Source organism: Bombus vancouverensis, chromosome 4 (assembly GCF_051014615.1).
Source record: "Bombus vancouverensis nearcticus chromosome 4, iyBomVanc1_principal, whole genome shotgun sequence".
Lineage (NCBI taxonomy): Eukaryota > Metazoa > Arthropoda > Insecta > Hymenoptera > Apidae > Bombus > Bombus vancouverensis.
The window spans coordinates 11,149,411-11,171,389 of NC_134914.1; the positions used below are offsets into that span (position 1 = coordinate 11,149,411).

The following is a 21,979-nucleotide window of genomic DNA, read 5'->3' on the forward strand; positions in this document are numbered from 1 at the left end:
TTTATAATCTCGAAAGTATAGAAGGAAGATGACGTCGCAAATGTTACTTTTAAAATTTATCTTGGAGTACACGATGGTTTGTGTGTGATACTTTTACGACAAATAAATTTCTGGAAGTAAGTCATTTTTTCTTTGAGATGTTGTACACTAATTATTTAAGTAATTAAAATTTGTCGAATAATGAAACTGTAAAATTTACTTACTTTATGCAGTTGGTTATTTTGATTTCTGCGAATTTAACATAATGAATGGCTTAATGGTAATCCTGAAATAAACTATATAGCCTTTTTTTGTAATACGTACGTATAGATGAGCAATTTGCTACGATATTTCATATATAATTTCATTCTTTATATCATAGATATTAAACAGAATTATAAATTTGGAATTCGTCGTGTATTGGTAACTTTTAAATGAACGTTTAGCTTCCTGATTTGATTTGTCTCGCAATTTATTCAAGTGTAATTAATATACGTACAAGTTGACGTATTAAATGAGATAAGAATCATATGAGGTTATAATTATTAGGGTAGAAAAGAGGTTAGGATAAATAATGAGATTTATATAGAGAATAAATCTGAGTGACAAGGAGAAGATAAATATAGAGAACTTTTTTAAATCAATATAGAATCATGAAAAGTATAATATAAGATACATACATGTATAGCGAGAGATGTAGCATAGAAATTGTAAGTTATAGATATCTGAAATTCCAAGTTTAACGACATTTGAAAAAATTAATGGCTAAGATTCTAAATGAGAAATATTTGTAAATGCATGCATTATTATAGGTGTGATTTATTTAAAAAGAAATAAGAAAACACAACACGAGTTACGATATACATTTCAAGTTCAAAGTCGCTTAAAATCATACGAGGCATATTAGTAAGGATAATAATGATATCACCTTTTTCGTTGAATAATGGATATCACTAGAGATAAGTTATTTTGAATGTATTTTAATAAATGTTAATTATTTTATGAATAAACAAGAACAAAAATAAGTATTAAATGACTTGCGGAAATATTCAAAACTTGATATAGGTACTCTTGCGTTGTACCGATAATTTTCCATCTATTTGTATTTTTTTAACGTTAAAAAATATCCCGAGTGTGAACAAAATATGAAATAGCTTTGCTAAAATGGGTTAAGACGAGAAATTTAAAGATTCGAATGTCGCAGCAGAATTAAACAAGATTTACTGTAACAAATCAAATATAAAACATAAGAATACTTGTATATATATATATATGTCAGAGATGAAAGGACACCGGAGCCGTCGCTCTGGAACTTCGGGAAAATCCGTAAAATTGCAATTAAAGTTTACAGTCGTAATTAAACAATTTGCCGTCATCCTGCCCAATTGTACTTGTTTGCGATTTGTGGTAATAAACTTGGGCTCAAGGCGATCATCAGTCGCCGAACGTAGCCGCGGTCAACGGGACGGGCGCTTCGCCTAGCAAAGGTGTGGAATTATAGTATGATCCTCGTTAAAAGAAATACCAATAGAGGTACTTGACAGTAAAACATTCCAACGGTTCCTTCGGACAACGAATACCCGATGTTGAGGCACGTACACAACACAAGTCCAGTTAGCCCGAGGACCCGCTATAAAACCTGAGGTTTTCCGGCAATTAAGATTTTCCAAACGGACAGACAGTCTTTGTCCCAAACTGACCAATTGACAGCGACGTCAATTTCCCTTACTTTCGGAACGAGGGCTATATCAGACGGATCCGATGATCTCGTGTCCTTAGACACACCCCATCATAGTTTTCCTCTGTGGCATCATTGGGACGAAGATTCATTCTTTCTTGAGATCCCACCGACGAAGGGAGCAGCGCCTGACGATCAGTGAGTTTGAGTTAGAGCAAGTATCTCTTTCATCCTGTTGACCGTGGATTCGTCATCGAACCTAAGACCAACGTCGCTAACATCGCAAGTGCCCAATCACCGCTGTTGATTGTCGAATCGGTAGTGTCCATACTCGTAGCATCAGGCCGCGTCTTCGTTATCACACAACGATGGCCAACTCCAAGGGAGGTCTATCAAACGTCCACAATCCTGTTCCTGACTCTTCTCCGACATATATATATATAAGTATTATAAATGTTTAATCTAAAGTCAATTAACCTTCTTAACGGGATCATCTTCTAATCAAATTTAATTTTTACAGTCACAGAATCTGAAAAGCTTGATAAAGACAGATTAATTTCAGTTAGTCCTTGCAAATATAAATAGACGATAAATAGTTTATGTTCACTAAAAGTAAAACACCACTAAGAGGATAAGGAATTTTCAATTAAAAGAATTATTGGCTCCAAAAAGGTAACTATCTAAATGACGAGTCAACTCGTCATCCTTGTTAAACTGGTTAAAAAGCAATCAAAGAAATAACGAAAAATATATATGCACAAGTTTTCCTCATTTCACTTGGTAGGTTGTTGCAAAACACGATCAACACTGATACATCCTGTATTCAGCGGTCGTATACATGCGTTGAAAAAACACGGTTGTTGGCAGATTTGTTATACACGATCTCTGAAACGTAATTTCATCTAGGTATTATATTTACTCCGCGGAAAGGTTGTCCTCGTGTTTGTATACTTTAGATTATGAATAAGAAAATATACATAAAATTTATATGACTAGTATACCACGTCAATTTATCAGACAGTAAAAAGTAATGCAGCTGTTTTGCAAAACGGTATTTCTATGGAATCGTTGCCATAATTCATGGAATCATCGCTTTCTTATCCTTTATATGTAAATGTCGAACTATGAGCTATGGTCGATCATTTTACTTGGAAAAATCTCACTCTTTCGTTCCTAATATAATGTCTAATTGTTTCGAATTGTGACACAGAACAAAAGAATGCAAATGAACAGTGTTACGAGCTGTGGCGCTGTTAGACACAGCTACGCTGAATTATCTTTGTAAACCGTGATTCTAATCGGAATACTATCGAGATTCCAAGGAACTGAAAGTCAATCGTATATTCTTTATTTCCGCTTGCTTTTCAGCTTTGCGGTGACTTCCAATTACAGACTTCAAACATAAAACATATACTTAAACACGAGGAAAATACACTGAAAGTCAATAGTTTTATAACATTTCCTACCGTATAATTAATGTAATGAAAAGCAAAGGATAGAATAAGCGATAAACATTTGCGGTTTCAGTATGATAGAATCAAACGTAACTCTTTCACTTTGTCGCATTGTATTAAAGTAAATTTATTGGTGAAGTGTTACATATTTTGTATTACAAAGCTATATAATCGTGAAATTTTCTGTCGAAATTTCTCTTTGTGCTTTTTTTTTGATAGAGAAATCTATATTCAAAGAATAATTTTTATTTTTACGATACGATTAGAATAAAATGTTGAATTTCTAAATTTTGTCCTATGATATCATCATCCTTCGACTCGATTTAAGTGTGATCTTCATTAAATTTACTTCAACAGCCAATTCTCTTAGTAATAATTCTTAAATTTTCACGAAAATGTTAATAGGCGGATTCTGTTTAATTCAATTTATATCAGATGATTCATCGCGTTTGTCGATGAAAATATTAAATAAATTTACGTACGTTTGAGATATTATTAGAAACCATAAACATTGGGATACAAAAGTGAGATATACTGACATTGAGATACAAAAGACTCCACGTGGAACTTATTTGCTTGGTCCCAGTTGAAAAAACAAGGCAGCTTTGAACCACCAACAATGGTAACGCATGATACTTAAAGCGTTCACGCAAAGTGCTTCTGAATAGAACGCGTGATATTTTTGACTGATATGATTCGTATTTATTCAGATTACTCATGTAATGTCATTCGTCATAGACGTTTGACAAATATGTTCTTGTGCTCTACGAAACTTTCAGCTGTGTACCATTTTCGGCATGTACACTCTCAGTTCGTAATAATTAAGTTTATAATGACAACAAGTGATATCGAAGAAACTACCTATCGAAGGAATTGAAATGGCTAAGGTACACAAGACTACAGAAAATTAATAGCTAAGCATTATGAATGTAATTAAAAAAATGGCACTCGGTTAGAAAATTGTTTTCCTTATTAAATATCGTGAAGATTACTATACTTTGCATTTTTTGTATAATTTTGCACATGAATATTCTCTGCATTTTTTATATCTTTAAACAGGATATAGATGCATAAAAATCCGTAGTTCATTAATTAAACTATCTGGCATTGAATACATTTCCTTATGTCATTGTACATTTTTTTAATCGATCACTGCCTTCATTTTCCTTCCCGTGGCCGTACAAAGTCTAACCAACTTTGGTTAATCGGTATTTACGTCAGTATTTTAACCTCGTGTCTCATTGTTCGAATGAAGACCTTTGTAAAAGCATTCGCAGTAGCGTGCAGTCAGTAAAAGTAAAACGCACCGTGGCTCGTTTAAATGGATTTACGAGTCAGGTAAAAAATTGCATTGTAAACGCTGAGTTTGGTCAAAACCAATTTAAGACATCAAACTTTTAATTAATATCGTTTCTTTCGATTCTCTGATTTCACGAGTTTCCTTTTCAATTCTTTAAGGACTTTTGTTATCACACGTGTTCGGGCAATTGTATTTTTTAGATAAAGCAAATAACTTGTTCTTCGTATGATAGAGGATAATTTACTTTGGAAGATTCCATAAATATTAATATTAAACAGGGGCTTATATCTTTTAAGAAAATATTTATAATTGACACAATCATTTAGGAGCGTATGAATTAATTAGAATTTGAACGAGACTGGCTTGAAATTATTTTGTATAATCATTAAAATGATTGAATTTTTCTAACATCACCGAGGGATTTGATCAACAAATTAAAAAGTAAAGAAATTCGTAATTAATTGTAAACTAGTTGATCTCATTCATAGCCTTTATATTAAATCAATATTTATCAACATTAAATTTTCTAATACTCGTGTGTTCTATGTACGCGTGATAATCGAGATTCTACTACACTCGACCTTAATCAATAAGGAAAAGAAGCAGAATGGAACAGAAAATGAACGAAAGTTGGCATAAATTTATGAATGGAGAGTTCTTGAAGCTTCTAGAACATTCACGTAGATACTGATAAGTCGTAGGTTTATTTATACGTACGATATACTTAACCATACTGAAACTTAATCGTTAAACATAATCAATTCTTTCAAGAAACCAAAAAAAGAAAAGAAAAGGAAAGAAAAGACGAAAAGAAGAGAAGAAGAAAGCAGGGATAGTAGTATGAATGGAGAGTTCTCGTAGTTTCCATAACATTTAAGTAGATATCGATAGATCAGGCAGGTGTATTTGTATATATGCGTTTCCGTCGAAATTTCAACGAGTCTGGCAACATGACTTTCGATTGAAAGACGATCGTTCGTTGCATTATCGTAATACACGGGAGATCGTAATAGCAAGTCTGGACACTGGTGTGTAGCGTAAAGGCTGCATAGTAGACGGTACGCTTACGCCTCGAAGCATTTCGTTGTGAAACGATTGAAGCATTTACGAGTCGATCGTTCCACGAGGACTTTCTAATCCGTCGTATATACGTACAGGGTGTCCCGCAAGGTGTGCCGCGAACGCTGCGAGTGACAGATTCCTGAGTCGAAAACACGACGACTCGCGTAGCCTTTTCGCGACACGACGATCGCACACTTTTCAGCCGCGATCGAACCTGTTTTTCAACTGGGCGATCCAGCACATATGAAATACATACGTGGACTTTTTTCTTTACAAATATCGCGGGTACGTGACAGGTTTATGATATGGAGATCCGGTAATTCGCACTACTTTTTCACCATCATTTCCTATTCCTTCTTTTATTTTCGCTGTAATCATCGGATGTTTTGCTCGAGTCACTCAATGTAGGCGGAATCACACAGAAATATTTATTTTCAAACGTGAGAATTAGACTGCGAATATTTTCTTTTTTTTTTTTTTTATTAAGCATTTGAAATCTCGATAGGGGTTTATTTCACCTTACGTATGGCGTGTGTCTTCAATTTGCAAATAGACTGCGGGTATTTATGCAGATTCATATTTTTATGAAGATAATTAAGAGAAACACAACCCGGGTAGAAAATCGTTTTACGTGATAAGTATTAAAAGGGGTACTTCACTTTTGATACTTTATACAGCACTGGAGGATGTGTGACGCGGGTTATGCGCATTTCTGTACCTTCAAATTTACGCATAAAAGTATGTGCTTAAAAGTCCGTACTCTAATAATAATCATTTGAATTGACGATGAATACAGTTATCGTGAGTAATAGGCAATTTTTCGATCATTAGCCAATCTACCTTTCAATTTACATATTTTCCCGCAAATATCGTCGATTATAAATTTCTGACTTGGAAGATCTATAACTTTAGTTCAATTGCACGAATCTGTTTCTCAATATGAAAATCTTATCGCGAATATCATACGAGCTTCAGGCTTTTTTTTTATCGTAAAGTACAAAAATTTATGCAAACGTCTTTCAATTAGTATCATCGATCCTAAAAATATAGCGAATTATAACTGTTTGTACCGAAGGTGCGAGATATCCTGCGGTTTTTAAGTTGCGCGACAAAGTTATAGCCTTTTTTTAAGTTGTAAATGAACCCGTTTTTCGATTTGGCAAATTTAAGGCACGCTCGAAATACGCGCGACTATACGTGAATATTGTCGCGAGTGTCTCGCGCACATAATCTTGTTGATATCGTATGCGTGTTCATTTATTCGAATGCGTCGATAAAAACTGCGTTCAGTGAGAAACGAATTTGCATACTCCTTCAGGAATGCGGTACACGCAGGATGCTATTCAGATAAACATTTTTCAACGTGCAAGGGTTCGCTTCTCCAAATTTTTCGCGTCTACGGCAACCCGAGAATTCGTTTATATTTATTTAAAAGGTGGTAAAATACGTATTCAATTAATGATCGAGATTACTGACTTTCGTATATATCGTCTTAATTAGATAAGACTACGTATTTAGATTAACTTTGCACGAATCGTACACCTGCGTTTATAAGGTGTATGCATGACGAAATAAGAAATTGGATTCTCAAAATTCTTTAGGCGTATTTATGCATGTGTGCAATGAAATACAAGTATTGGTAAGATTCTTCGTCAATTTGTAAAAGATCATGATCTTTTATTTAGTTCCTTTTTTTCTTTTTTTTTTTTTCCTGAATATGGATTCAACTAGGTCTGAGGATTGTAAATTGAAGAACGATTTTAAAATTATTAAATCCAACGTTTCATTTCTCACTACTCTAATACCCACAAACGATGATTGTAAGAATCTGCGATATTTTTAGTTTTACAACACCAAACAAGATAAAACAATATGCGTTTTTCCAGTGACTTTTCACGACCGCAGGTTGACTTTATCGTCAGCCATTCGCGCATTCTTATCCGAGGAAAGGTTTCGAACGTGAATTATATTGTTTAAACGCAACAATAACAACGCACAGCCGGGGTTCTTGCATCATTCGGGTCAACTTTATCCGTATTTACAATGGCGCATACGGGTGATCACGTACTGTTGCAAAACAAAAGCGGGAATTTTCGAAAACAGTATTTTCCTCGCAAGAAAATCATTCCATTTAGATATTAACACATTCGTCTTGTTAATCTCCCTACGTTCTTCGATTCATTTTTAATCTGTAATTAAGATTTTCTTTCAAAAAGGTTCTTGTTCAACAATTTCGGAAGTTTCTCGTTCCAATCTATTAGCGATATCTCTTTTGAAACATCGGTCGTCTTTTTGTTTGCTGAAAAGAGAACAAGATTGAGCCATAAAAAATCAGGGACTATAGTCGAGTTAAACTCGCATCATTTATACGATAGTAAATGACAGCAAGTGTTCATTGATTGATGACTATTAAAATCGTTCGAACGATCTGTGAGCCATCATTGAGAAATAGCGTGAAAAGGGTTGCGAAAATAAAAAAGAAAAAGAAATTTGACCGTTTAAAAATCAAGGTGAGCTTTGTGCTAGAGAACTCAAGTGCCGGGTTTTTTTTTCTTTCCTTATTTCCTATGAGACACGCAAAAAGTCATGACAAGAACATTTGTCGAGAAAGATTACACACTTTGAATAAGGTAACGAGTAAGATTAGGTACAAAGTATCAGGATAACTGTACGTCTTTAACAGATACAGTTGACATGTTTTGTAACACACGGTCTTTCGCAACAGATTCGCTTTATCCCTCTGATTAATTTAATTACATTATACTTCATAGGTTTTTCTTTTTTATCCATCCACGGCCGTGTTCTTTTCAACTTTTTATCAGCTTCTCTGTCATTCTTCCACTTTTATATCTTCTGCATCGTACTTCATAGTAGAAATCAAGGCTCTCTTGCACAGTAATTGGTTAAGTAATAATATTAGTGAATTGACAAGTTACAAATAGTAGCTTAGTAGCTTTTATTTCACAGTTCTCCTGGTAGTGTATCTTTCTTGACGAATAAGGTTGAAATATCAGGAACACGATCAACCGACTTTACATCGTAGAAATTAGACATTTTAACTATTTTTAACACGTGCGACGATGTCTGAAATGATGTAAGAGCAATAAAATGTCCAGTTTTTAACAACGCGATGAAAAGATAAACAACCGAGAAGAAGAAGGAGAAGAAGAAGGAGCAGGTTTAAGAAACGAGATATGTCTGCCGAGAAAAGAAAACGCGGGGAAATTTTGAATGCCGGCCAAGCAATTTATCGAACCTTGACCTCGTCGTGGTACAAGTTCGCACTCCAATTAATTTCAAAGTCTACGCACGCCTCTCTCTCTCTTAAGCTATCTTTATATGCTGGAAGTTGATAACACTTTGTTACGTCCTATACATGCGTAATGCAATCCAAGTCTGCAGAAGATTCGTTTTACGATCATCATTAGCATCAGCTGGTTTTCCAGCCGGTTAATTATAAAAAAATCAAGATACGGGAAATTAGCTTATTTTACTGCGACTTCTGGGAATGCGTTTAGACGCAACTTTTTATACAACGGAATAAAAAGGAAGCTCGTCCGTCGAGGTATTAAAACCCAGTGTAGAACTTGGATTAGCAGCGGGACAACTTCTGCTTTCCCAATCAGCCGGATTCATCGAAAAGGATGCCGATTAATTCGACGTTTTATAGAAATCGTCTTTAAATAACTCTTTCTTTTTTTCCTTCTTCTTTTTTCTTCCTCTCACTTCTGTATGATCGATGATCGAAAGCGACGTTCTAAAATCCCACGGTCTAGGATCCTTCTACGTATTCCTCTTTGTATGTAATTCTTGTGTTATCTTCGAAGAAGAAAGTACCGTACATAATCGACAGTAAGTATTCGGATATGTATCCTTTACACATATGGGAACAATCCTAAGAGACTCTAGGTTATTCGGTTTATTCGCTCGAAAGTATCCACATGTTTGCTTATGTTTGACAGGATATAATTTAATTTCCATATTATGCTTCGAAGATATTAATATTCTATTATTATGATAATGAAATACTATTATCATCTACAAAAATGTAGTAAGTTATGTAATAAATTATACAATTTTTTAACGAGGTTTGCGACAACACGTTCCAGGAAGCACACACTATCTACGTAGCCTCCTTGTACAGATCAGACGAAAAAAAGTTTGCCTAAACTTATAGATCATGATTAATTCATGCAATAATATTTGAAACCAGCAGATACATCGGGGAATCACATTCCAAATTCTAATACATATCATCGGGTTTTAAACAAATGATTGAAGTTTGTTATTTGCCCATTGCACAAGAAGATGACAAGTATTGATAAGAGCCAGAAAATCAACAAAATTATCGTACGTTTCTGGCGTAATCATCATTTGTATTAAATATCAGTAAGAGTCCTAATGCTCATGGTCAATAACGTATGTTCGTGTACGTTCGTCGTTAATATACGAAATTTATAGGTTGCATAGGGAAATACGATCGTAAGTGTCAATAAGTTCTATTCTTAGTGCCGCGTCCATTTGTTTGCAAGAAGAAGAAATGGTACAACAAGATTGGTACAAGATTCGCGGTTAAAGCAGAGTTGAAGGTCGTTGGAAACTGGTTAGGGTGGGTATTCTGCTTTCGTGGTACTACACTTTAGTGGCCGAATCGTGTTCAAGTAAGTCAGGGTCATACAAACCGTGTTTCTGTGCTACCGATATAAAAGTGGGAATTCAGTTATGTGTATTTACCACACGTACCACGACGCTTAATTACGCATACCGAATTACCGATTTTTTTACGAGTATAAGTATATTCTTTGACGTGATGTGTAAACGCCACGTGGCGCCTCCTTGCTTTCGGAAGGAATTGTAGTTTCTCTTTGGGAATTCACATTGATTTTTAATCGTGTTTGCTGCGTTTATAGAATTTTTTTACAGTGAAATTGTCTTAAACGTTTTATTATCGAAATTAATAAAATCTATTAAAAATCTTTGCTATTAATTACAAATGCATATATAGCGCGTTAAACGTAAATATGCAAATAACGATAATATTCTAATAAAAGTAAATTAATCTTATTAAAATTTGATTTAATAGAACAAGGTACAAAGGTATTTCAATTTTTCGATCTCTTCGCTTTGCATCATTTTCATTGATTTAATTACGTTATATAACCATAGTAAAAGGATTTACAGGAATGATCCATGCTTTATTGAAATTTGTCAAGTTGATCAGAGGCAGCCGTCAATCGAATAAAATAAATACTCTAATTAAAAAATTTATATTTTCAATTAATCTAAATCATATTTACTGATAATAATATAGAACCTTACATGATAATTATTGCAACTTTAATTCATAAAATATTCCCATCTTCTAATGTATCTGTCGCACGATAACCGCGCGTCTCAGCAAAAAACAATTCTCATATGTTTTCTCTTTGGAACATGTTTTCTCGAAGGACGAAACGAAGAATTCTCGTATCGCGCGCTCGCTTGGTACGGCGGTATTCTTGTTATGCAACAGAAAGATTAGTTATGTCTTTTCGTCTTGCTTTTCCGTGGCTTTGTCTTTCGCTGAAGAATGAAAAAAAGGAGGAAGAAAAAGAAAAGAACGTTCCCGATTGGAAAGGAACGCGAGCCTCGCGTTTTATCCGCGTTTTACTCGTCTGATACAAGGAAACGCGACCTTTCGAAATGGCGGGAAAGGTTTTTGCTATAGTTGACAGGTTTTCCGTCGTTTATTAATACGTACGATAGCCTTCTGCGAACGTTGCGTTGATCTTGATGAACGATCACAATGAAACCAAGGTTTATTTATTCTTCTATATGTTCCCGCGCGTGGATTATCGCGATTCTATTGCTTTAAAATTTTTCAGCTTTTGCATATTATTAACATCGCCTTTGCATGAATATATCAGGCGAAGACGAGTGTATACGATTTATTGAAGTAGTTTTTTTTTTGAAGCTTTAGGTATAATTTACGATTCAAGTGATTTAAAACAAGATACATTAATGTAGGATAACCTTGATTAAAGAGAGTAAATCTTGAAAGTATCTGGAAATAGAAGTACGCTTCATTAATATAAAATAACAGGAGATATGTTTTCTACGAAAATATAAATTTGCGCGAAGATCCACAGCTTAATTATAATATTTGACAAGCGAAACAAAACTACATTTGGGTTCCAATTCTCTAACCGTCTGCATAAAGACATTCCCAAGCAATTTATTATATTTACATAATGTTTCTATATACATAATATGACACAATCCTTCTCAGAAAATCTCTCAATGATATTCATCTTTTAACATTAAAATTAGCTTTTTATCTTGCTTGATTTTTAATTGGAATGAATATTTGTAATTAGTTGGATAATCCATTGGGTCATAGATGGCCATACCAATCCGAGTAATATGCTAAGAAAAATTCGAGAATGACCCAAAGAATCTTGGCTTAATCAATCTCACTCTCGATCCTCTCTATTCCTGCTTGCCTAATTCAAATTCATTGCGGCAACTGTTTAAAGCATGTACATCATATAGCCAACGATATCGCGCTTAAAAAGTCGTCAGAGCTGTGTGCCATTATTTGTAATGGTCACGCACGATCATCGAATATTCCGCTCCAACCGCGAGTGAAATTGCTCTTTAAGCTTCTGGAGGTTTCCACCGGTATCACTTGGTCGTAAACAAGCGGGGTCGTGGAACGTTTTCTGGCGCGGAAGAAAGTAAGCAAGTTTGAGAAACGCTGCGAATGAAACGAAGATTTGGCGTAAGTGGGGGGCAGACAGGGCGCAGAAAGAGTTAGCGAACGAGGTGAAGGTATTGCGAGCGCCGGTTAATTGCGATGCACGCCGTGCGACACGTGTCACAGCATTGTGCGGCCGGTCACGCATTCCCATCGATTACATCGACGACAAACGAATTTACAAGCGCAACTGGAACGTGATTCGCGAACGGCTTCAATAAGGCCTTTCCAAATGGAAAAAAGGATAAGAGAGAGGAGAGAGAGAGAGAGAGGGAGGGAGGGAGAGAACGAAGGGAAAAGAGGAGGAAAAAGGAAAGGATTCCCTTTAAACTGCACGATCCGTGACGAGGTCTTCGCACGCCCCTTCATACCAATGAACGGCCCGTTATAAATCGCTTTTACAGAAATACGCGATGTTGCACGCGCGCCACCGTCCATAACTATCAGCTCGTAATATACGAGGCGTTCGTTCTGCGCCTCCAATATCTTGTCTTCTTCAGATGCTTTTCTTAGATATATAACATTGGTTGAAATATTTCTCTCGATAAATCTTGGCATTTTGGATTTTATTCCTACGGTTGTCCCGAAGGAGTATCTTATGGTCGTGTTGAAAGGGAAAGGAATCTTTTCTTTTTTTCAAGGAGGGTCTGTTTCTTTGAAAATGTTAGGTAGGGAATGGTAAACATTTGAAGAATCGAACACAGTATTATTTCACAGTGATATCGAACTTTGAAGTAGTTTTTGTTTTTTGATAAATCCACACGTACATTCAATTTTTGGAAATGTATGAATATACAGAGTACACTAAATATATGCAAAATAGTAAAAATATAATAGAGTAAATCCGATGTATCAATAATACTCACCAAACTATCATATTGTACAATCAACTGATACAAATGTCAATATTACATGTAAACATCAATACTATAAATCGTATACATGTAAATTCATCTTCGTCTAAAAAACTGCTTACTCATCAGTCTGTTATGTAATCATCTTCATCTTGTCTCTCAAATGTAAGAATCTATCTCTGTCAAATCGGATATACCAAAGTATGTTAGTATAACGGATTAAAAGAACACAGTCTGATACAACTAATACAAACGTTAAATAATTAAATATATTTAATAATAAATTACACATAAATTCATCTTCGTCCAACAGTTGTTCCCTCACCAATCTTATACAATCAACATTTTTCCTCTTCTTTCTCCGATATAAAAATCTCTTTTTATCAAATTAGAATCTATCCCAGACGAAATATATTAACGATCGATTAATTAATAATGTTACAGGTAGCAAACACGTAGAATGGTAGCCTCACAACACGACGGTACCAGAAGTGTTGGTGGCGGTGGCGGTGGAGACGGCGGAGGTGGCGGTGGCGATGAAACCGTGTACACGGTGACCGTGAGTGGTGTCGGTTACAGGAACGAGGGTTACAAGGACGATGGTACCGATGGTATACCTCCTGAGCCGCAGAAACCACCGCAATTATCGTCCACGGACGACGATACCCAGTCCAGAAAGTTCAAGCTCTCCCGCGGCGAGAAATGGCGGATCTTAAAGAACATTAGCACCGTATCCGTAGCATTTATGGTGCAGTTCACCGCGTTTCAAGGCACAGCGAATCTACAATCGTCTATCAATGCCAGTGATGGTTTAGGCACCGTGTCCCTATCAGCGATTTACGCGGCTTTGGTATTATCATGCATCTTCGTGCCAACCTTCGTTATCAAAAGGCTCACCGTGAAATGGACGTTATGCGTATCGATGCTGTGCTACGCACCGTACATCGGCTCCCAGTTCTATCCAAAATTTTATACCTTGGTACCGGCTGGCGTGCTTCTTGGTTTGGGTGCCGCACCCATGTGGGCTGCCAAAGCCACCTATCTCACGCAGGTCGGTGGCGTCTACGCGAAACTCACCGATCAGCCGGTTGACGCCATCGTCGTCAGGTTTTTCGGGTTCTTCTTCCTTGCCTGGCAGACTGCTGAACTCTGGGGAAACCTCGTGTCGTCGCTTGGTAAGTGGTGGCCTTATTTATTTTTACTTTTTTTCTTGTTTTCATTTCTCTTTGGTTAAATATGTATTGTGCTGTTTTATTCTGAAACCTTAGAGCTCAAGCAATTTTTTATTCCTTCGTTGTTAAGTTTTGCTTTTTTCTTTTTTTTTTGTTTAAATATAATGTTGTTTAATTTAAAGCTCAGGGAAAATTTTGGAAGCTTGGAAATTTTCTATTCGACTCGTATTTAGAAGAGTATTGCGTAGAAATTCGAATTTTCGGCTATTTGACCCGCGTTAAATTTGTTGTAGGAATTTTTTTTTGTTTGACTTGCGTCAAGCTTATATGGAAGATGTAGAAATCTTTTTTATTTGTCTTATATTACGTAGAAGTACATGTATGTAAAAAATGGAAGGAAAGGAGGATGTTTGAAGGATTTCAGTTTTTTCTTCTGGATAACATTGACTGAACTCATGGTGAGAGGTTAATGTAGCGAAGTCTATCGTTCTCAATGTCGTTTATCATTACTATAATCAACATTAACATACTCAATAACGATAGTCAGTGATCGAATCTCAATAAAATAATAATTGTTATTTAAGAATTTATCTAAAACAAAGTCGTATAAAAGGCAACTTATTGAAATGAAATTTCCTATCCTTATTAACGATTAACATCGAACGATCTTTATTATAATCGTTAATATCATATTCTTATTAACGATCGATATAACGAATATCTGCCATAGATAAATCTATAAAAATTACTTTGAAAGCCCGGCTCGCACATCGATTAGCATATTAGAGAAATTTGATGCAAAGCTAATGGTGCAAAATGAGGACGATAAGTCGAATAGAACGGAATTACGTAGTCAATAGGTGTTTTAAAACCTGAATTATCTTTGAGTAGTAACTCATAGCAAAATTGTTAGACTGCGTTAAAGCATATACATTCACCGAAGCAGTAACATAAGGAAATCCAGTAGAAAACATACCACGAGCTACCCATCAATACTATAAATCAGCTCTAATTAACGGTACCGTTAGGTTAAACAGAGTCTTCCTCATCGAATATGCACGAACTTCATCCGGCTCAAAATTCCCTCGAACGTTTACCGAATGACCTATCCAAGATAAAAAAAAGAAAACCAGAAAACGAATATCTCGAATTACAGATACCTTCGTTCTACTTCTACTCATTCACGGTATAAATTAATCTTCTCTGATACATGCCCAAAAGTTCCTTTCTGAGAAGCATTTAAAATGCAAATTGTTGATGCCCATCTGATTCGAGGACCTTCGAACTCGTCGAAGTCGTTTCGAATGAACGATTCTTAGAGAAGATCGTCAAGGCCACGCGAAATCGGTGTCAATATTATTTTGTCCCTCATAAATTTGGTAATCATTCGACTCTTCTTTCTCTATCTTCCCGTATCTGCCAACATACGAAATTTACCTGTCGCTGCTGATACCTAATTATTATCTACTATGTCTGAACAGATGGCCTCATCAAGTGCGAAACACTCGTGAGATCACGCTTGCTTCGTAAACAACGCACGATTGCGACACACGTACATACACTCCTATTCATAAGTATTAGGTTATTGAGAAAATTCGTGAAATTAGCGAAAGCGAACCCAATGACGATCAATGTTGCATGAACGCGGCTTTTTATTTGCAATTGTTTTCAGTCAGTTTCCATTACTAAATCCCATATTTTAAACTTGTGACCGTGAAAGGGAATGCCAAGGATTCGTTCGTTACTCTTTTCGTCACTATTTCTTTCATTCATGTTCTTACGAACTGTACGTTCGTAGTAATCGTTGTGTATATTCTACTAAAAAAAATTTGACAAATATAATCTAGACACTCGTGTCTAGTTACAGAGTTAATGAAATTTCCAAATATTTCGTATAACACACGCGATATATAAGACGCACGTACAAGTTTTCCATGACAAGTATTCAAATACTTTCGTGAGCCACTGCAACTCTTCGTAAGCGTTCTAATACTTATGAAACAGGAATGTACGACAGGAATGTACAGTATACAAAACACGCATGGTGTGTGTAGCAGCAATAACGCGTGCGTAGTCAGACTTGTCGGGCCAAATATTCGGTCCTTTCCCTTACTGGCTGACTAGTTGCCTGGCTGGTCGGTTAGTTTACTGGCTGGCTGGTCGATAGGTTGGCGCGAGATCGACGACACGACAACTCTCGCGCTTGCTGCTAACTGCTAACGTTCTCCATGGACACACTCGGGTTTCGAGCGGTTCTGACTGACAACATCGAGAGACTCGCCGAGAAAGATAGGAACGTTCGAGGAACAGCGATGGAGAACGCTTTGCACGCGGGAAGAAACAAGATTTATCCGGTATAAACCCGTGATAGTCGGTTTCCGTACCACCTCGTACGCATTCCCTGATACTTGGGCGGCGGTAGCGCGCGATTTAACTGTTTTCTATGATTCGAACCGTTCGATCGAGCGATCGGCTCTTCCTCTCCGGCGGGCAACGGCACTTCCGTTTACTCCGCTTAGCTCTGCACGCGCGACCCGCTCTTGCCTTCACGGCAGATACGTTTCAGGTAAACAAACGGTGGTTCGCTTGACCTTTCTTCTCTTTTCCCGCTCCATTTTTTCCTTTCTCTTCTTTTGATATTTATTTTTTATTTACATAAGATCGCTCGACCTTTTCAAGGTTTCGCATGTACATATGTATTATTATTGACAAAGTTGTAACGATCTTTTTTTCCTGTTTAATGTATAAGACACAATAGAACGTCATTTATCTAGCATCACGTGTCATCTATCTCTAATCGATATTTCTATACGTTGTCCTTTTATTTTCCGTTCGATTAATAGAAGTTTATATATAGATCAGAGTATTCAGTTTTCAAGAGATCATTTAATTCTTAACCGTTGCTATCTGTTAACCTTCATAGCCACAATGTTAAGAAGCAATTGGACAGCGTAAATTAATCGATGCAAAAAATTGGAAATTAAATGTTAATGCAACGTTGGCCCTTGACGGGTTGAATGATAATTGAATCGACACGACGTATACGTCAGTAGCAGCGAATACGTTGAACGAACACTAAATAACATCTCTTTCTACTAAGTGGTATTCAGATAAATGGAGTTCTATTGTAATTGAATGGAATGAGGAGGGGATTACGTGTTGACGGCCTTGAGTGGACGATTGATTTCGAACGAACTATAGGCGCGCCTCGTTGCTGAAACCTGTTTTCATCCAGTTTCTTCCGATATCTTTGAGACTGTTTGGAGAGTATGCGCTGTTGAAAATGTACTCCGTGGATCGTGGTATTTCGCGATAGGAACATAGGAACTCTCGATTGCTTGATTTTGCTAGCAGGTATGTTCTGCAACATAGTATATAAACACTAGAGTAGAGTGAAACCTGTACTTCGAAGCATGATAGACACGTGCACGATAATCGAAACGCGATGAACATATCCGTGAAACAATGTGTAACCGGACAAAAAGCAAGACAGTGACTCATTCCATTGCGAGTACATAATTCTTTATAAACACACGTTCCTTAATTACGTTTAATTTATGTGTTCTGATGGTTTACGTTCAATCAGAAACTATTACTTGTATTCTGATCGTCGTGCATTAACGGAATGCCTTTGATGAAGATGTATACAAGTACATATTTACAGCCTCTCATCGTTACGTTGTTCATAGGTTCATTTCTCAGGTTCTCCGGAAAATTAATCGAAACACTTCAACGACGCTACATTTCCCTAATGTCTTAATGTATTTCCCCGTACAAACTACACTTTAGTCGTTGAATGTTTCTACTGGAAGATGTGAGGTATATCAACGTGGAATCCAAAATGTATCTCTTTTGGAGTAAAGGGCATTAGGTCGAATGCAAATGTAGAAGAGATGATCTGGAAATAGGTTAATTATAGAAACGCAAGAGAAAATATAATATTATACCGTAATTAGGGGCTATCACTAATATAAGAAGATACCATAGAGATTTCGCTTTCTTCTTTATGCTAAAATACGTTTGATATATCTGCCTTTGATTTAGATACAATAATTATTCCACAATTCACAAATCGATATACTATATTATATATGTATCTATAATTATAAATATTAATCCATTTGTTTTATTTATTCATTTTTTCACCATAAATACGTTATATACATTTTCCATTTTTCATTTTTTATTGTTACGATTTAACTCCTCTGAGTCACAAATCAAGAGGTGAAGTTACATTTTGATTACTACGTTGATTAAGTATTTTCTATTCTCCTTGATGGATACTAGTGTATATATTTAGGAAAGGATTGTTTGAATCTTCTTGCCATTTAGTATTTCGTCCCAATAGTACCCATACATTTTTTCAAATCTACTTGGCTCTGGCTCAACAACTCGAACATTACACACCTGGCACACGTCTACAAATCTCCATAAATACGTACAAATACTCTCGATCTCTGTATTCGTCGCTCAAGTAACCGAGAAAATTAGTGTAACATTTAAATGGCAGCGCTCTTTAAATTTGTGAACTTTGTTCGCCAAGAAAATCGCATTCCAACAACGTATACATACACGGGCCTGCACACACGTCACAGTTGAATATATTACAAGTTGATAAGTAGGACTTGCGGACAATCGGAAACGAAGGTGGGAGACATTGTAAACATACTATGATATTATCAACGACGCTCCGGTGAAAGTTCCTGTCGTTCGCCGTCCGATGACCGCGTACATGGATTGGCCAATGTAAATTCCAGAATATGTGGATACGTTTCGCTCTAATGTCGTATAATCGCCGCTTAACACGATATTTGCATGTTCGATGAGCGAGGTTGATCGTGATACAAACTAGCGAAGAAAATGCTGGGCTTTTTCTGCTATTAACTTCGACATGGTAGAACTCGTACAATTTGTTTCTATGTTTGTTGAATGACTTCGTTGAAACTTTTCGATTATTCTTTAACCTTTTTGTTCTTATCACAGCACTCGTATCTTGTTCAATTTTTTTATCTGCCTTGGAGAATATATGTATATGACACGGGTCGTTAATAGATTGTAATCAGATGCATAAATAGTTGCATACATATCATTCGATTGTCTTGCAAAGTTGAACAGGATCTTGATAAGTTGTTGGGAGATTTATGTTTGAAGAGATAAGATACATTTTGCTTAAGGTCCCATTCCTTTGCTTATGTTTCTCAAGGAATTCTATGTGACGTACCTGGCATTTAATATTTGTCAAATATTTAGTCGACCAACTGTGTGCGTTAGATTTTTACAAGATGACAAAATTACAGATAAATAAACAAAGGAGAGAAATAGTTATGTACGTGAATAAGAAACTTGAAATATAATCCTCGATAGTATACGGAATTCTCGAGAACAGTTTAAGAAAAGTACGAATACTTCCAAGCATGAATAACGAAATAATTATAAAACTATTCAAGTTTCTAGAAAAAGACGCAAAAGAAGAAAATAGTTGGACAAATAAAGAACATAAAATATAATTATATCTTTCCTTGTGATATATACATATTGTATACATAGATATTCATTTATTCCATCATTTGTTCTCCAGATCTGCTCAAATCGTTGCTCCCCAATCAAACTTTATTATTATTTTCAGCGACATTATTGTATCTATATCTCTTTCTCTAATCAAAACTTCTCTATTTGTTTGAATTTCAAGTACTCACCGGAGAAGAGTTCGGCGGTGGCGGGAACCGTACCACGAATTGGAACAAAATCAAGTTCTGTGGAGCAGACTTCTGCGTCCTCGGGAACGGAGCCCACGAGACTCTGGATCGTCCTCCAGAATCTGAGATCTACGAAATTTCTGCGATTTATCTAACTTGTGTAATCATCGCCGTGATCATCGTCGCCCTGTTCGTCGATCCTCTGTCGAGGTGAGTATGCACGTGGTCGTACACGCGCCATTGATCCAAAAGGCATCATAACGCAACTTTCCATTCTCTATGTGTCGACCTTTAATTTTTTACCTTTGCTTCGACTGGAAATTAATATGGGATATATAAAAAAAATATCGGCTGTCACTCATAGTAAGTCGTAATAATAAATTTATCATCTCTATTCGAACATTCTGTTCCACACACAAGAAGCAAATATGAAATAAGAAATTCTTCAGGGTAATAATGATAATGTTGAAAAATTGCATTCGCGTTATTTATCATTGATAATTCAAAGCTGAATGACTCAAGTGCAATAGGTAGCCTCGCTCATTATGCGGTATGTACAGTAGCTCGCGAAAGTATTCGCATTTATTGAAATAGTCTATGAATACATTGTTTGTATTATGTACGAAACATTTTCAAACTTCATTAAGATTATAAAGAGATTGACTATCGTCGTTGTATTGATAAATTTTGCAACGAATCAGAAAAACGTACGTATTCAGTACAAGTGTATATTTCGCAGAGATCACAAAAGTATTTAAACAGTCAGTTATATTATTAAGTTTCAATATTCAGTGGACCATCGATAAATTAAATGTTTAAAACAGTTCTCATGTTGTATGTTAATCTTTTTATTAATATATATGCTTGCAGTAAATATTTTGTAATTTTTCTACACCTTTCCAGATTGGTTTCAAATTTCACCAATATAATCTTAACAGTCTTGTCTTATTACGGTGTCGATGAAATTTGAAAATGTTTCACGTAACGCGTACAATACAGGCTACAATGAAATTTTTCTATGACGGAGTATTCAAGTATACTTTTGCGAGCCATTGTACACTTTTTTCACGGTCGTTACGATTGGCGATTTATTGGTTAGTGTGAATCAACGATTCAGTATGACGAAATATAAATACAGGCACGAGTTTGAAAAATCATGTACTAATTATTTGTAATTAGTAACCACACGACTCGGTTCAAGTTTAACACGTGTATGTTTCATTCCTTTTGCTTCGATAGTCGATAAATTACTATTTACCGTATGTTTTATGATTTCTAAGAACATCGAAGAATTATTTTCTAGTTATTACATCAACTAACAACGTATCCATCCCTTGCTAGATCTTCTTGCCTTAGAACTTGTTATAATTATAAGACTTTTATTATGCAAAGCGTTCAACGATTTTTACACGTGTGGCATCAGAAAGAATTACTTTCTATGCATTTATAATCGATCCTCAACTCTTTAAGGATGTAGGAATATATATTTTGCATTTAAATTAGAAGTTCGATAAGGCTCGTAATCCTCCAGGGCTATAAGCTGTGTCGTCTTCGAACTACCATATATGAGTTTAGACGCATATAACAGCTTCTTAAAATCACGTGTGGGACTCAAAGCAAATTATACGTCGCGATACTGATAATACCCTCCGTTTAAAAGATTTCATTAGGTATGTGTATATCCATGGCGAACTTGAACAGTGAACAACGTCAAGACATAATCGCATTTGAGAAAACTGGCTGCCGGATCGGTTTTGTCTTAACGTCAATATTTGATATCCGTGAATCAGGCTTCATGAAATCCTCTTTATCATTTAACACGAGCTAGGCTTACGTTTATTGTTGAGAAAACACTTGAAGCTTCTGCAAGGCTAGCACACCTTGAGTATTACTTCAAGTTAAACAAATATCGACTCGCCTCTAAGATGGATGATTAACGAAATAACCGGTGAAACTCTGTATTTTTCCGTTTCCGTTGTTCGATGTCGTTGCTCGTATCCTCAATTCAGTTTCGAACGATACTGTACGATTTTGTACTCTTTCAATGT

General features: G+C 35.9%; 1 protein-coding gene across 1 annotated transcript in view; it reads left to right on the forward strand.

Annotated features, from left to right (window-relative positions):
* The window catches only part of LOC117156780 (UNC93-like protein), a 57,130-nt gene that overhangs the window by 1,691 nt on the left and 33,460 nt on the right, over nucleotides 1–21,979 (forward strand). The window contains exons 2-3 of the mRNA XM_033334119.2: nucleotides 13,508–14,238; nucleotides 19,925–20,141. Of these exons, the coding sequence (XP_033190010.1) occupies nucleotides 13,524–14,238; nucleotides 19,925–20,141 (932 nt within the window). The 5' untranslated portion in view covers nucleotides 13,508–13,523. The remainder of the gene's footprint in view (nucleotides 1–13,507; nucleotides 14,239–19,924; nucleotides 20,142–21,979) is intronic.